The 16779-nt window shown below is 40.3% G+C and overlaps 1 protein-coding gene across 1 annotated transcript in view; it reads right to left on the reverse strand.

The window, feature by feature from the left end:
• fermt2 (FERM domain containing kindlin 2) overlaps positions 1 to 16779 on the reverse strand; it is a 51822-nt gene that overhangs the window by 5777 nt on the left and 29266 nt on the right. Inside the window, exons 4-11 of the mRNA XM_047345413.1 lie at positions 14091 to 14219; positions 9005 to 9230; positions 8772 to 8874; positions 8436 to 8543; positions 6136 to 6270; positions 3484 to 3533; positions 2774 to 2898; positions 2208 to 2617 (exon numbers count right to left, since the gene is read on the reverse strand). Coding sequence (XP_047201369.1) covers positions 2208 to 2617; positions 2774 to 2898; positions 3484 to 3533; positions 6136 to 6270; positions 8436 to 8543; positions 8772 to 8874; positions 9005 to 9230; positions 14091 to 14219 — 1286 coding nt within the window. The remainder of the gene's footprint in view (positions 1 to 2207; positions 2618 to 2773; positions 2899 to 3483; positions 3534 to 6135; positions 6271 to 8435; positions 8544 to 8771; positions 8875 to 9004; positions 9231 to 14090; positions 14220 to 16779) is intronic.

The following is a 16779-nucleotide window of genomic DNA, read 5'->3' on the forward strand; positions in this document are numbered from 1 at the left end:
AAGCCACTATTGCCGCAAATGCTTCACAAACTGCATATTTACATTTATTTTACAGGGATTATTCAAGGTACCAATTATTCCACTGGTGAATTTGCTAAAACAACCGTTTTTTAATCTGTAATTTTCTTAGCCCACTGAATAAAAATAAAAACATTTTTCAACTGCAATATTTATTTTAAGGCATTTGTTTCACTTCTGTACTTACATTCTAAAAATAAAAAAAAGATTTTTATATTTTTCTTTGCTCCAACTTCATTTAAATATTCAACTAAAATGGGTTAAATAAACTAATCAAGCAGAAACAAAACGGTGTTACAAATAAAGCTCGTCCTTTAGGGAACAGTTCAGTATTTCTTGCAAACAGCAAACCTCTGCGACATGTTTCAAAACTGGATAAGGCGGAAACGAAATTACATTTAACTGCATGTCAAAGTAGCACAAAACATAAAATACATCAACTTTATCCAGAGATAGACTACAATATCTTTTTCTTTTGCGATCTCTAACAAAAGTTAAACTACAGTCAGTTTTGTCAGACAAAGGTTTTTAGAACAAGATTTGATTTTCTGTATTTCTACATCGTGGCTTGAAACTACGATGTAAACAAATCTATTATTACTCTTTATCATTACTCAAATAGAAACTGACTCATTGATGCCCTGAAGTCAAGCTCTGTTTCTGATCTGTGCTTCCTGTACTAAATGTTTGACATCAACTTATAGCTTTTATGCACCAATACCAACGCTGATGATAAATTCATTAAGCCTCACAATTAACGAATTCTGTATGGTGAATTCAACTAAAACGCTTCCTAGCAATTCCTGCTCTTCTAATCCTTGTTCACCGTCTCCCTTTCTTTCTAGATATCCACGATACTCCAAGGCTGCGGTCCAGACCAATTCTGAGTCATCGTTTACTGTACCAGCCGCCTCCTGACATCATTCCTGCCCTCTGGCAACACGCCACATTTCTACTTCTTACTTAAACAGATCCAGATTTAGTGACTGGGCTAAAGTTTGGGAGGTGAGAGCCCGCCTCATCCGTCCCCAACTAGCACTGCCATGGAAGCCGTGTACTCAGCTGCTGCAGTGTACACACAGCAGCTATTTGTTTGCATGCAAACCTGCTGAGCAAAGTGTAGAATCTTCCCAATGTTTGAATGAGAATTAAAAGACTAGAAGAGATTAAATGTTAAACCTTTTCACTCCTAATGCTAAAAAAATAAGTAGAGATGTCCCATTTTAGACATTTGTGGAGCTTAAACAAAAATAAGACAAGTTATCTGTGCAACATGCAACCAAATAACCAACACTAGCGCCTTCCTTTAGTTTAGGAGTGAGGACCTAAACCCTTTAGAAAGCCTGGACAGAAGTTGCTTAAAACCAACTTTAAAATACTGCAATTAGAATTGCATTTAACGATTATTTTAAGTTTCTATATTCTGCAGATCTGAATACAGTTTATATATTGTAAATTTAGTGTGATTTCCAAACGGAATGAATGAATTTTGTGTTGAAAATTCAAACCTCGAGCGGCCGATTTGCATCTCTGGCATTGGTAAAGCTTAGACCTGCTGATACCAAATTCATCCGAAATAGATTTCCCTTTAAGAACAAAAAAATAACAAGATTCAAGAAGAGCACTGAACATGTTTTTTCTTTAGCCTTCCTGCTGTGAGCCGCCATTATTTATAACATCACATTGGCGCATTACAAAGTCGTGACTATTATTTTAAAAGAAAGTCAGAGTGATTCCGAAGTTGACCTTTTAAACTGGCTTCATTGTATCAGAGATTAGCGCCGTTAGCTTGGCTAGCGTCACTAAAATAGCAGCCTCCGTATGAACTGATTTCTTAATGCATTACAACATTCAACTATGAAGGAATTCTGATTTGTTGCATTCAACGGTAAAACTGTCTTTTTGTATGTACATGCAAGAAGATTGGAAGAGTTTAGCATAAGCCGTAAGACCAGGTTTTAGGGGCCTGAAGTAAAAGGTTGTCGTTCTGACAGAGGAGGATATGTACAGGAAGTTTAGGTAGGAGAACAGAGAAACAAAGGAACAGAGGGAGTAAAAGCTACTGATGCCAAAAGGCACTTGTCTGGGAAGCACACGTTTCACCAAATAACAGTTAAACAACCTAAAACATTAGCAGAAAATTCTTCAAACATTAGGTTAAAACTTCCAGCAGATCCTCGGTGGCTTACCTGCTTGTTCTTGTACTTCTTAAGATAACGTGGGGACACCAGGCACTCTGGGTTAATATCTGTAGTGATTGGTTCGATGAACTGAGGATCAGGGTTCATGTGCTGCATCTTGAGGAAGGACAGGATATTCTGGACCTCCAGGTTGTAGGAACTGTCGGCCATGGTCTTCCCTTTGGAGGCCAGGCGGCATGCAGCCATCCAGTGAGCATATTGCTTCTCCTGGAGACAGAACATCATGTGGAATTTAAGACGGCAACGGCGGGGAGAAGTAATCCTGAAAAACGACAATGACTTCAGCCTTACCGTGTCACACCGGAGCCAGATCTCATTCATCCCATCCGCCACGGGGATTAGCAGCTTGATGTTGAATTTCTGGCCGGAGATATTCACATCTGGCGTTACCTCGCAACCTGAGCAATCAGAGTGCAGACAGGAAAAGGACACCAAAGCTTGCAGTCATTCTTTAAACTCACCACCTACCAAGACAAGCTTGGTGCAGTTAAATAAACATTCACATTCCATGATGAGAATCATGCAACACATTTGGTACGTATGTATTTCTCCACCTCTTAGGTTCATTTGGTGTGCAGGTGTCCCATGTGCTTCCTCTTTACTCTTGTAGCAGGAAATCGTGATGTCCTTGAACGTGCACCAGTACTGCTTATAGCCCTTCAGTGTCAGCTTTTTGGGTCTGGAAATACAAAGCAGACACAGACATATCATCAGCTGGAAAAATGCTCAATAGTCTTTAAAGGCAGTTAACAGGAAGAGTGGGGGAGGGAAGATCATAGGAGAATACTAAGAGGAGAGAGAAAGAAAGTGTAAAGTCAGCGAGGTGAGCAGGAATGGAGCCAGAAATGTGGAAAACCATTACAGAGGAAACACCCCTCAATATCACAGCCTCCACCCCAACCAACTTTTTACTGCATATTTTATGAGGCAAGCACTCCAGGAGGTAACTTGCTTGTCAGCAAGGTCTTAAGGCCAAAAAGGGATAGGATTCAAAATATGCCTCCACTTACAAATCTCCCTAAAGAGAAACTAGGAGCTCCCTCCCCAGTAGCGGGTACTTGGCACTGGCACTATTTCAGCCTCTTACAGTGTTGGAACATGAGCCAGATTTCTTTAATAAAGTGAAAAAACAATCCTAAATCTTACTCTCTAAATGTTTTGGACAGAGATGATTCTTAACTTATGAGCAGTTATTTGCATTTTGAATGTTAGTGAAAGAGCACATGCCTTTTTTAGGATAGTGCTGCTCTGGAAATAGACTTACTTGAAGACTTTGACGTAGTCTGCTAGCTCTGGAATAGATGTGATGTCACCCTGAGAGGAAAGGGAAATACGTTCCATCAGCATTTTCTTGATTTTAATTGTTTTCCCAAGGTTGCCGTGTCAACAGTAAAATTAGCAACTCTAAGGTAAGACAATTATACACTGCAAATATACCAAATGTAACATTTATTGTGTGTGATTTGCTTTAAATGTCTTAATAAAAATTTTTAAAATCATTTTTAAAGAGGTGGTCTGTGCCTCAGTCCCAACATTAAAAAGGGCAAAGATAACTTTTTCTTTTTAGTTGTGTTCAGACTTGTAGGTCATTTGTTTCCGTGCCCAAAATGCGGTTATAGGCGACGACAAAAACAAAACACCGACTACAAAGTAAGAAACCGAGCATGAGGGAAACAAAAATGAAGCTAAAAGAATCTCAAAGAGCCATGACCTTTGGTACACAAAGTAGGCTCAGGACAAAAGTACTGACATGCAAGTCTCTGACTTTAGTGCCGATTTGTGCACTGAAGAGTAACAAACTGCCATCCTATCTACCTAGCTCAGTCTGCTTGTAACTCACCACAATGGTGAATAACTGCTTTTGACAAAAACTGTTATAAAAAAAACTTTAAGGTCTGGCAGCTTTTAGGCAGATGTTATTTCTGCTCCACTTCTGACCAACATTCCAACTCTAATGTGCACGGGTCGCCACTCTGCTTTCCATCCATCCATCATTCCATCCTTCGAACCATCCATCCATTCATACATCCTTGCTTGTCCTTGCAAGGGTTGTGGGGGGTCTGGAGCCCATCTCTAGCGGTCACTGGGCAAGAGGTGGGGTACACTCTAGACATGTTGCCAGTCTATCACAGGGCAACACAGGACAACCATGCACACACACACACACACACACACGCACTCATACCTTAAGGGCAATTTAGAGTACCGTATTTTCTGCACTATAAGGCGCACTTAAAAACCTTTAATTTTCTCAAACAATGACAGTGCGCCTTGTAATCCGGAGCGCCTTATATATGGATCAATTGGTTAATTGGTTGATCCATACTGGTTGTACACGGCGCTGTCAAAATGTTTCAGTACGACTGGTAAACTACAAAGCCGCACCGCTTGCAGCATTACGGCTACCGTAGTCAGGGGCGTCGCCGAAGTAATAGCGGTAAACACCTGTACTGTGCTTACTCCTAGTCCAACACCACTTTGTGTGTATAATGTTTGAATGTTCTGTTGCAGGAATTGCCTGAACTATATGTGATTAGAAGCTCAGTGTGTGGGGTGTATGTTTCATGTGTGTGTGTATGGAAGATGTTGACATTACTCCTCCGGACAGAGGTGGCGCTGTGTGCTGCCGTAGCTGAGAATCAAGAGTGAAGGAGTGACGTCGGTATTATTGTGTGTGTGGGGTAGGTAGAGACGGCGACCGGAGCAGCGGTGTATGAGTCTGTAAGCCCTGTGTTTTTACGTGCTGCAAAGTCATTAAAAAGAACCCCGAATCTCGTCAACAACTCAGTGTTTTGATGCTGTTTCTTCATGCTCAACTCAGCAACGTATGAGTGAGGGAGTTAACCCCGAGGAAACTAGTAACTTTGGCCCTGGAGAAAGCGTCTCCCCTGAGTCATCAGACTACGGTCAGGGGACAGAAACAGGAAAGGTTAACAGTACTAACGTTTGATTTAGTGCATCAAACTGTTTCTTTTACGTGTTTACTGAATCAGGGAAAAGTTCCCTTTCACGTTTTAACTAACGTTTGATTTCAACTTCAACTTCATAGACTCCAATGCATTCCTAACGTGCGGTTGGCTCTATTCAATAGATTTCTATGTAGAGGAGACCTTACCATGAGAGTGAATGGAGTTATCAGAACGCTGGTTTGTAGTGTATTAATAAAGTTTGACTGACTGACTTATCTGACTGTTTTGTTGACATTCTCTTTAGCACAGCTCCATCTAGTGGATGCATAACGCAACCCCAGTCAAACGTTTGACTGCAGTAGCTTCTATTCTATGCGCCTTATAATCCGGTGCGCCTTATAGTGCGGAAAATACGGTAATCAGTTGACGTAACAGTCATGTTTTTGGACTGTGGAAGGAAGGCGGCGAAAACCCACACATGCACACAGAACACACAAAAATGAAAGAAGCCTTAAGTCTTAATCATGAAACCTTTAACTATACTACAGCACTGCAGCTATCAAAAGGTTATTCTGAGAACACACCACTCAAACTCTAAGTGTCAGTTATGTTGGGCCCTAAAAAGGCACTTTAAGCTAATGTTGCCAAACTGTGTTAGAAAGGAAATAAAAATAGTCATATACCAAAGGACATGTCATTATCTATGTATTTGGGTCGGAGATAAAATGTGGTGGCATTTGGTGTTTATGTTATACTCAAGTGGATCCTTCATCGTTTTTTTCCTTCGTATTGCTTTCTGTGTTCTGGTCGACTTAATGTGTGCCATGTTCCATTTTGTTGCTCTTAGAAAAGTAAAAAAAAAAAAAAAAGGAGGCGGCTAAATTAAACTTACAAACTACAAAACAAGAAAGAAAAATGGTCCAAAACCCCAGAACTTAGATTAAAAAATGGTTTCTCAATGTAATAAGTTCATGAACTGCAAAACACCAATAATAAAAAAGGCATACCAGCGCATTGGAGGTTTTCCCTCCCTCCAAAGTAATCTCCAGGTCAGACAACGCTGCATCCACCTCATCCACCTCCTTCTCGCTGTTATTCATGTGGTTGTCTGAAGACATGATTGACAGCTTGTTGATGTGGTACTGAGAAAGAAAGAAATGCTCCAGTTCAGACAACTTTTATGATTTAATGTTCTTTCTATGCAGAACTGTCAGGAGTATAGAACCATCAATCTAAAAGTAGCTAAGCTGAAAACCAAATGGTTACAGCTGAGGGCACAAAAAGACAGAAAGTACAAGGAAGAGTTTTGTATAAACTGTTACCCATCCTGGTCATGTTTGTTGATATATGTGACGTTAGCAGCTAATGATGCAAAACCGCTCCAAGTTCCCTTTTAGAAATGAAAGCTGGGCTGCAGTGAATGTTATAAAATACTTGGATGATGCAGCTAATTGCAATCTATTTGATTTAGCTGTGTGATTGTTTAAGAGGAAAATGAGGAAGTTAAAAAACTGGATGGGACAAAATGATTGATGATGCTAATGCACTGTATAAAAAGCAGTGTGGTCAGGGAAACATTCATAGCACGTCTTTGATGTTTAGCACCAAGTAAATTCATTCTCACTGGGGTACATAATGCGCAAGATGTGTCCGGAACAATGGAAATAGCAGTTCACAAGGATAGCCCCATTACAGAAAACCCTGCAGTGAGTCACCAAAACTAAAAACAGCTTGTTGACAAATGGTGTCTTTCCATGTCAGCTCATCGCCAACCCCCTTCGCCAATATATGAATGAACAGCTGCCCAGAGAGTGAAAGCCACAGAGCAGTGTTTGGGAGAGATGTGTCAGACAAAAGCTGGCAGGACTGGGAGAAAGAGTTCAATGTGGCAAATTTTCCCCTAAACTGATATTTCTTTAAAAAAATGCTAAAGTGGAATAGTTGTTTCCCTTCTTTGTGTATCTAGGGTCGGTTTTCTACCTTCACATGCCAACTTTTCTGTGTAAAGTCTTGGTGACGGCACGTAAACGGCCAGCAGAACCAAAGTGGATTCTATAATCACTGCTCCTTATTTAGATGCTTGCTTATATTCCTGAACTGTGAAATCTTAGCCAAAACCTTTGAGCTCATAGTAAGTGAATAAAACAGTACACATAAGTGCTAATAGACAGGTACTGACAGAGCTGCCACCGTTCTGGACACCAAACCTGCATCAGCAACACTAATGGTAAAGCAACAAGAAACCATTCACACCTCAGACTGGGAGAGCTTTCAAAGGAATGCTTAGTAGGTCTACGGGAAGATATCTTGTTGGGGTGGGTGGTCTGGGCCAAGGCATGGAGTCCTGTGGCCCAATATGCACTATAATTACTCTCGGGGTGAGGACAGAGTGGCGTCCTCAGGTCCTGGCACCTAGTTTATGATGGTCAGAAATAGCTGAGGGCACCATGTGGCAACTTGAGGAAGCAGAGTGGGTTAACATCTGTATATCACTTCCACCGCTCCCCTATCACTGGTGACCTGTCCAGGGAGTACCCCACTACTTGACCAGCAGGATAAAAAACAGGCTCACCTCTCACCTGCTTTAATTTAGAACAAAAAATAACTGATTGGTATTAAAACATACTGAGAGGCCCTACAGGAGCAATAGTAAAAATGCATACAATTTATTCTCAAAATACAAACATTAGAAAAAAGCCAGTTTTCCATCTTCATCCACTTTAGGTTTTTCCATATTTTGTTACTTATTAATCACAAACCCAAGTGTGTATTTTATTGGGATTTTACGTGACACCAACACAAAGTGGCGGATAATCGTGAAGTGGAGAATGGATACCTGATTTTCACATTTCTTTACACAAACATCTAAAAAGTGTGGTGCTATGTTTTCCTTCCGCCCTTTAATCTGATACCCCTACATAAAATCCAAACCAACTGCTTTCAGAAGTCACCTAAGTACTAAACTGTGCACAGCTGCATGTAAATCTATGTCAGAATACATCCGGCCGTTCTGTGAAGACCTCTGAGGTTTGTTAGAAAACATTAATAAACAAATAGCATCATAAACACCAAGGGGCACAGCAGAGTGATCAGGTTAAGTAGTATGAACACCTTTGTGTGCACTGCCCAACTGGCAGCCATATGGCCCAGTTTTTGACACCGATCCAGTCTAACTAATAAGCTTTCAGGAGAGAACAATGGCTAGGAGATAAAAAGGTCTGCAAAGCTCTTCACATTTCCGTCCTTTACACCATATTGCAAAAAAAATAAATAATCAGGCTTTCCCTCAAGCACATACTGTTCTTACCTGCAGGGCAGCAAACATCATCATTTCCTCCTCTGTGCACTCTATTTCCTCCAGCAGGATGGCCCACTTGGCCTGTTCGTAGAGCTGGTTGACTCGGATGGCATCATACTGTGGATAGGTACAACACATGCTGAACTGAAAAGACACTCCTACACCCATTGAAGCATTAGCAAACTCTAATAAATACCCATACATGTATTAAAAGACAGAAAAAAACATGATGACAGCACACATTTTAACTATATTGTTTATATTTTTCCTAAATCATTGTGCTGCTCTCTAGTACAAACAAACTAGCTACTGCAGTAACTGTGATTCCTTGACTGTGGGACATACCTTAGGGTTGAGGTCGAAGAAGCTGTGATATTTAAACCTCAGCAATAGCACATCGTTCTCCTTCACATCCTGCTCCATGAGGGACCTGGATGAGTCCAACCACCTATACAAACAGTATATTTGCAGAATAAGAATAAGAGAAAAAGCTGCACAGATCTAAAATATTTAAAATCAACATTAACATTTAACACCATCAGGCGTTTTCCCAGAACAACAAGTCGGCGTCATCTCACCCTTGATTGATCTTGGCTTTGTCCAGCAGGGACTGGGGTTTGTAGAGTTTAACCAGGATGTCTGGTGAAGATATTGCCTGGCTGACAGCAAGGATGCTGGGATTGCCCTCTGACAGGGGGCTGTCTCCAAACCAAGCTGAGGTGGGCGACAGGGGGCTGCCATCCCTGGAATCGTAGGTGGGGGTCATGGTCTTACTGTACAAGCCTGGACTAGGATAGATACTCCCTGCAGTAGAAAAAAAATAAACCAAAGACACCAGTCAGGCCGCTGTTATGCAAAGATGAAGAAAACCCACAACAAATAAAAGGAAAACATTATTCTTTATACAAACATTGCATGGACATTTTCACAGCTGTTGGACATTGTTTTTCACATTGCACATGGCTTTTATGTACTACACAAAAAGTAGTGCATAATTACAAAGCAAAAGGAAAGTAAGGCAGAGTTTCCAAACTTTATTTATAATAAAAATCTGAAAGGTGAGGCTTGCATCTGTATTCAGCCCTGCTGAGTCATTAATCTGCAGAATTATCTTTTGCTGCCATTACAGCTGCAAGTATTTTATGGTCTTTTATGTTTTATGGTATTTTATGTTTTATGGTATTTTATGTCTCTACCAGCTGTGCACATCAAAGGATTGAGATTTTTGCCCACCCTGTATCACAGACAGATGGAGATAATCAGTGAACATCAATTTTGAAGGGTTACCACAAACTCACAATTGGATTGAAGTCTGTACTTTGACTAAGCCAACCTCCAACTGAGTTTCAAGTCTTTTGCAGCCTCTAACAGTTTATTTTCCTTAATTGCTCTGTATTTAGCTTCACCCATCTTCCCATCAGTCTGACAAACTTCACTGTCAGTGCTAAAAAAAAAGCATCCCCACAGCATGATGCTGCCACCTCCATGTTTCATTGTGATATGCTCAGCTGTTATTTTTCTATCATATGTAGAGTTTTGAACCTAGACCAAAGGGTTACATTTTGTTTTTCTCTGACCAGAGGACCTTCTGCCACATGTTAAAAGTAAACGGCAGCAAATGAGACTTTAAAACAATAGGTTTCTTCTTTCCATTGTTCCATAAAAGCCAGATTTGTGGAGTTCATGTCTAACAGCTGTCAGGTCGACATATTCTCTCACCTAAGCTGTGGATTCAAAACCCAACTCTGGTCTAGCGTCTTCACAACTTTATCCCTGACCCGTCTACCGTGTTCCTCAAACTTCACAATGCTGCTTAGTCACTAATGTTCTCTAACAAACATCTGTCTGAGGTCTTCAAACAGAACAGCTGGACTCAGTCTACTAATTACTGTATGTGACTTTTGCTGGGAAATAATTTTTTTAGTTGGGTGGCTGAATTTTATTTATTAGTAAAAGGGACAGAATATAAAAGCATGTTTCTTCCAATTTACAATTATGCACTACATTGTGTTGGTCCATCACATAAAACTTTTGTAAAACACACTGACGTTTGCGGTTGGAATGTGAAAAAAGTTGGAAAAAAAGCTTAATATGTATGAATATTTTTAAAGCGCTGCAATAAAATCTCTACAAAAACACCGCTAAAATGTATCAAGATAATAAAAAAGAGACAAAAACAAAAGAAAATATTACGTAGTATTCTTAGCAAGACCAGCTAGCATTCAACGTCAGTAGTGTTTAAAAGCACTTTAACTATGGTCTCCTGTTGATAATGGGGGAAGGTGCTGATCAGCATGCAGGTGATCCATAAGGTAAGCAGCCTCACTGATGTACAACCACGTACCCACAGGATTACACTGCACACAGCAAACTTTGGCACAGGCAAGGAAACAAATACAAAGGCAAAATTAACATAAACAGAAAATATTATCTTTAAATTCTACAAAAGATTTATTTAAGCGTAATTTTTTTCCTTTAGGTTTTCAGTGTTGGAATTTGACCCCACACACACGTCCCTGGGGAGAAGGTGTTTGCATTTCCTGTTGGCTGGCCTGTTAGGAGTATTTTTGGCCACCTCACTCCCTTCGTTCCCTCTCTCCCTCCTTAAGGCCTAGGTCAAGAAGTAACGGACTAAACCACTAAATCTGTTCTAAAACAAGGAAGTGGGCTTCGTTAGAGTTTGTTAATGTGTATATTTGTGTTTGTGAGCCGAGGTCATGAGAAAGGGGTGCAGGCTTTGACCACCCATTCTATGTGGGGGAGGGTGTTATCCAATGGTTCCTCCAAGGTCTTCCTCCCAATGGTGAGTTCACCAGGGCAGGGAGAGTCCCCCCCACCCCCGTCTCGTGAGGAATGTAAAAGGCAAAATCTGACAATTAATTGAGAAACAACTCAAATTCGTCCATCCCTTTTACAGCTTAGTTCTTGCAAAACAAAATTCCCTAAATTTCCCACCCTTGGGTTTCATACATAGCTGGGAAGGAAATAGATCACCATCAGCTGTGAGGTCTTCAACAAAAGAAACATTTGTAAATTCAAGTGTTTTTTGAGGATTTATTTTCTGTTTGGGCTCTTATCTGAGCCATAAAGATAGAATTATAAGGTTTGCTGTCAAACACATCCGTTAGATGGCAGCAACCGTAAATTGCTCAAAAGGAAATTGAGCTTTGACCTAATAGGATGCATAAGCATTTATCATGAGACTACTAATGTCAGGTGACTTTCGCTTGAAGACAAGTCAGGTGACTGTGCTGCCAGCCCTTAGACTGCAGATGTCATCTAAACTTAATGCTTCAGTAGTGGGGGAGAAGGATAAAGAAGCAGTGCAGACGAAACAGGACAGAGGAAGAAGGAAAAGCTTACCTTTCACAGGTCCGATGTAAATTATCTCAGAGGCTGGTGTGAAAAAGAAAGAGTAGGAAAAAGAAACAGGAAACAGTGAAGGAAAAGGAGTGGAATAGTAAGAAACAAAATTAGTAGCATAGATTCGGGTTGTTTTAAACGGCTCAAGAAAAGAGGAAAACAGAAAAACAGGAGAAAAGACAAAATGTGAAGAATATAAAAATGAGACGATGTGGCATTTCCACAGACAGTGCCAGGGCCAATGACTCAGTTTGTTCCCATTTTAGAAGGAGATGAGCTGGGCACGACTGACATGGTTTCATCCATGTATGCGCAAATATTCAATACAGCAAGAGTGACTGCAAATGCAGACAAGGTACTGGTCCAAATAACCATGTAACCTGTATGTATAGAGTATAGATACACCTATTAGATTGATGGAACCAATTCGAATCTCTGCTTTGTGAGAATCTCTCCAAAAGCTGCCAACATTTGCAAATCCAACACTTGGAAATGTCAGCAGCATTTATGACAGAGGTAAACACCTCAAACTGATAAAAGGAAGCAACTTCCTGTTGTCTCCCGAAGTCTCGCTCTCCCTCACTATATCAGTCCCAATGAACCTGCCTGTTTTACGCTGAGGTCTGGCTTTATCTTGCTCTATTGCAGCTGGACTAAACCTTCATGTTATCTACTGAATTTGGCCTTTTGTCAGTTCTCCTCCTAGCAACAGTGACGAAACGTCCCAAAAAAAAAAAAGAAAAGAAAAATGACATCCCGTGGCAGCCGTGTGTTTGAGCTTGCGTTTGTATTGCAGGTCAAACAGAAAATCAGCCAATTCTGATTTCTAGCTGATTTCTCTATGCATGTCTAGTATACGGCCCTAGTTGAAAGAGGTTTTGTCAACTTTAAGATAAACTATGTGGTGAATGCTGTGGGAACAAGTCTCAGTCTGAGTCATAAGCACAACTAATTAAATAAAGTATTTTAATATAGTTAACTCTTTGAGCACACGATAGAAAACATAATATCCCTATACAGACTATTTATATATCCAGCAATGTTTTTCTTTTGATGTTACAATTATCTCCTAATCTAAATATTTATTAATACCACTAATAATTCTATTTTCTCAGTTTTATCATTTACCATTAAGACTGGGACTCCATGTATATTTATTAATGTTAACCTGTTTTAAAATGGATGGAAAAATATAAATTCAATTTTAGCTGTTCAGTTTTTCTTAAATTGTCGCTTGGAAAAACAAATCACTCCCAATTCACTGTTTATTGACTGACTGATTAACAGCACCACCACATGTGACGAGTCACACTGATAGAGGGGTGGAGAAAGGAAAAGACCGCTTTCTGATTGCATCTCTGCCTCTCTGTAAAGTCTTGTGATTTTAATCAGGAGACCTGGCCTAAGAGGCTACCTCAAGGGAGAGAACATCCTACGATTTGACCAAGAAATACACCCTTAGACTGCAGCTTGTGATCTGAAAGGCACTCCCACAGGAAGCTCACGTACACATATACCCAAAGTGAACAGACTAGGAAACCAGTGATGGCGAGTAGATTTTGTTCAAACTGTTTGGCACCACCTCACAGTGTGACCACATTTACCCACTAGGAAACAAATGCATCTGAAATGTTACACATCCATGTTATTTAATGATGCAACTCTGGGCGTGATCATCTTTTTGCATTTCCTAGGATTCATTTTAATTTGACATAAACATTTAAAAATGTTTTTTTCTTGAGAAGGAATAAAAAAAGACAAGCAGTGCAAATGAAGCAACAGCAAAGTAGGTTCATTGCATAAAGAGTCCCATTTACCCTGTCCCATAAATCAGTGACAGCGACCCAGTCTGTTTGGTTCTGTTCCTCTTTGCTTATATGGTTGCAACTCTCCATCACTCAGTGCAGAGAGGAGGGCCATAATAACTGCACTTTTCTTCCCTGGTTTGGGCTTAAAATGGCAGCGTGACCAGCTATGCGTGGAATCTCAACCATTCTTAGTCCTCCCTGCTGAAGAATTGGGAGCCATGGCTGCCAATCCCATGCAGGCCTCCAACTCACACATTCACATTTGGTCGCTAGAAACAGCAGTCTGGAGTTATCTTAGTGGTTTCTCAACCACAGGTGTAGTCAAACACAAACAAAAAGAAAGGAAGATGCTCCATGTGAGCCAGCAGAACCTGCTGTTCAACCTGCTGCTTCAGGACAGTGTCAGTATAACCTTCCACAACAAAGTAAATAGATTTAAAACACTAAGATTATTTTAAAGTAGACAGAAGTCTAAAAGTTGTCTGTAGCTCACCAGATCCAGGAGTCAACAGCGGACCCTCCAGCTCCAGATTGTCGTCTTCTGCCTCCTCCAGCTTTTTCTTCTTCTTCTTCGGATCACGAGGTTTGCGCAGTAAAGACAACTCCTCTGGGTGGCGGATATCTAAGGGGGGAGATATAGAAATGGAAAGCTAAGGTTATGATTCCATAGAAATACACTAAAACCCAAAAAATCTGTAGAGTAGGGAAGGCAGATTTTGATACCGTAAGGTAACATTAACTTGAGGCCGGCTGTAAAAAAATAAAAAAATCTATAATTATACACACTGATAACATAACATAAATTGAGAAAAACACATCATCGTTTTAACTATAACATCTATTTATTTGGTTTTGATGCATGGAGCAACCAATCCCCTTCCACCCTCTACAAAATGTAGCTGTAACTTTCAACTAAACATGCTTATTGCATAGAATATTAAACCATTTTTTCCATTCACTGATGCTAGAACATGTTATCTGCTTAGTTGGGCTATCTACTCTGGCAGGGCCTCAAGTTGGCTGCTTAACAGACAATTGCTTAATCCAGTTGAGATGGTAGTCTTAGAGCCTCTGCAGGTGAAACCTTAACAGCAACTCACTCTTTTATAACCTTGCATATTGATTACTAAACCGCACGTCTTCTTGGAATTTTTCTATTTCTCACAGCTGGTCTGTCAAATACTGGCTTCCCTTTATTAGCGACCACTTCATTTGTGAAATCATTTTACGTTTTTAGGAAAAGTCTCTAAATAATTATGCTCTATTGAAACAGTTTCAACTGCTGCACCCATGTGCACGGTAGCATATAGGTGCAGCATATCAGTTGACCTGATGCGTTTACATGCTCCAAAGACACAATGCAAACTCAGACGTGACCGATTTTGCTGTTCCAAGACTTTGGAATGCACACTTCACATTAGGCAGGCATGTTGACTTACTGTTTTTATAGTTTGTATTACAGTTTTGTTATAGGAATGTCGCAAAGGACAGCTTGGATGGAATATTTTAAGTGCCATGCAGCCACACTCTGCAGGCCAAAAATAGATCTGGCCAGCTGGATGAAATCTCACAGCTCTTGATATCTAAAGCCTAGGAGTTTTATTTTGTTTTTCAGATGAGATGCTAAAGCTCATGACAAGTGTTAAGAAATTTTGATGGAACCTGGACCATTAACACAAACATTATTTTGTGCTTTCTCAACTATAGGCTTTAAGTAAGCCACTGGCTTCTCATACTGACCAGAAACAATACCATGAAGCTGCACAAGACAGGAAAACAGGGAGGCCAAGTAAACACAAAGTGTGAAACACAGAAAGGAAGAGGAATAGGAGGGGGGTGGATGGGTAGAACTGCAAACAGCTGTACACACATGGGTTGGAAAATTGAAAATCCTTTTTCTCAGGGCCCCCAAAAGTCTTGCTTTACTGTAATCTGTAATTGGTAAACTTCAAGGACATATATTTTATTTTGATCTAATTTAAATTTAATAAGCCAAAAAAGTGCAACAGGCCAACAGCATACAGAGGACTAAAGCAGCGGCCTATTCACTGGCTTCTCTTCTTTTCTCTCCATCACTTGGGCAAGAGAGGCATCATTCAGCAGCAACTTTGATAAAAAGAAGTGAAAGATCCAAAAACGTAAGCATTAAAAAAGATGGATGAAACGCAGAAGGAGCACGTCTGGACTCAGCTGGATTTGGTTTTCCTCACAGATTCCTTATAAATCAAAGAGCGTGCCAATATTAAAGATATTTACAATTATTTTTAATTTCTCCTCACACACAGCTGTTCATTTTCTTAATTCCACACACATTAAATCAAATCATTCCTTAATCTCTATAGATGGAGGATTTAACAACTGTGGCAGCAGACTGATTAAGGAGGTCGCTGGAGGTGTTGAGGAGAGCATGGATGGGAGGCTCAAGGGGAACATCTTGACTTGGTGAGAAGCTTGTTTGGTTTGTGTAACTAAAGCAAAAGCATTCCAGGAGTTTTAAGAACTACCAGATGGGAGTTTGTCCTCTCTCCCAGTCTCCCTCCTCTCTCTTTCTCGTTCTGTTGCAGCACTGGAGCACAGTCCCTCTGCCCTTATACAGCCATGTGAGCTCCAAGCGTGCTGCTGAGCTTTAACCCGACTGAACTATGCGAGGAGGCTGCCACACGCACACACACTCACGTACACAGTGAGTAGTACTTGGACAAGGACGTGTGTCTAGTTGACGCATAGCAGAAGCATGTGGCATTTTACTACGCTGTCATTTTAATCGTTTAGCCCTTACAAGTTGGAAAATGTTCTGACTAATACATTCTACCGCATTAGAGACATTTTGTAAGATCATGTATCTGAATAAACCTAAAATATTAATTTAATTTGCCGTAGCAAGGATTGGAACTCCTATGTGAGAGACCTCAATGTCCAAAATGTTTAGAAAGCCGTTGGACATTGATGTACATTCAAATTTCACAATGCAATGAAACATGCTTAAAAAATTAGTATGCAAAGTTAAACAGTTGAAATAACAAACCAATTTATTTGACAAGTTACATCAGACTACAGATGCAGCGAGAAATGTGCTGTTGACTGGCTGGCCTTGACCAGTGACCATTTGGTTGGAAACAGAAAAATGAATTTTCTTTTTTTTTTTATGGTCAGTGAACGCACCAGACCTATGTGCTACTAGC

This window comes from Girardinichthys multiradiatus, chromosome 19, assembly GCF_021462225.1.
Source record: "Girardinichthys multiradiatus isolate DD_20200921_A chromosome 19, DD_fGirMul_XY1, whole genome shotgun sequence".
In the NCBI taxonomy this organism is placed as follows: Eukaryota; Metazoa; Chordata; class Actinopteri; order Cyprinodontiformes; family Goodeidae; genus Girardinichthys; species Girardinichthys multiradiatus.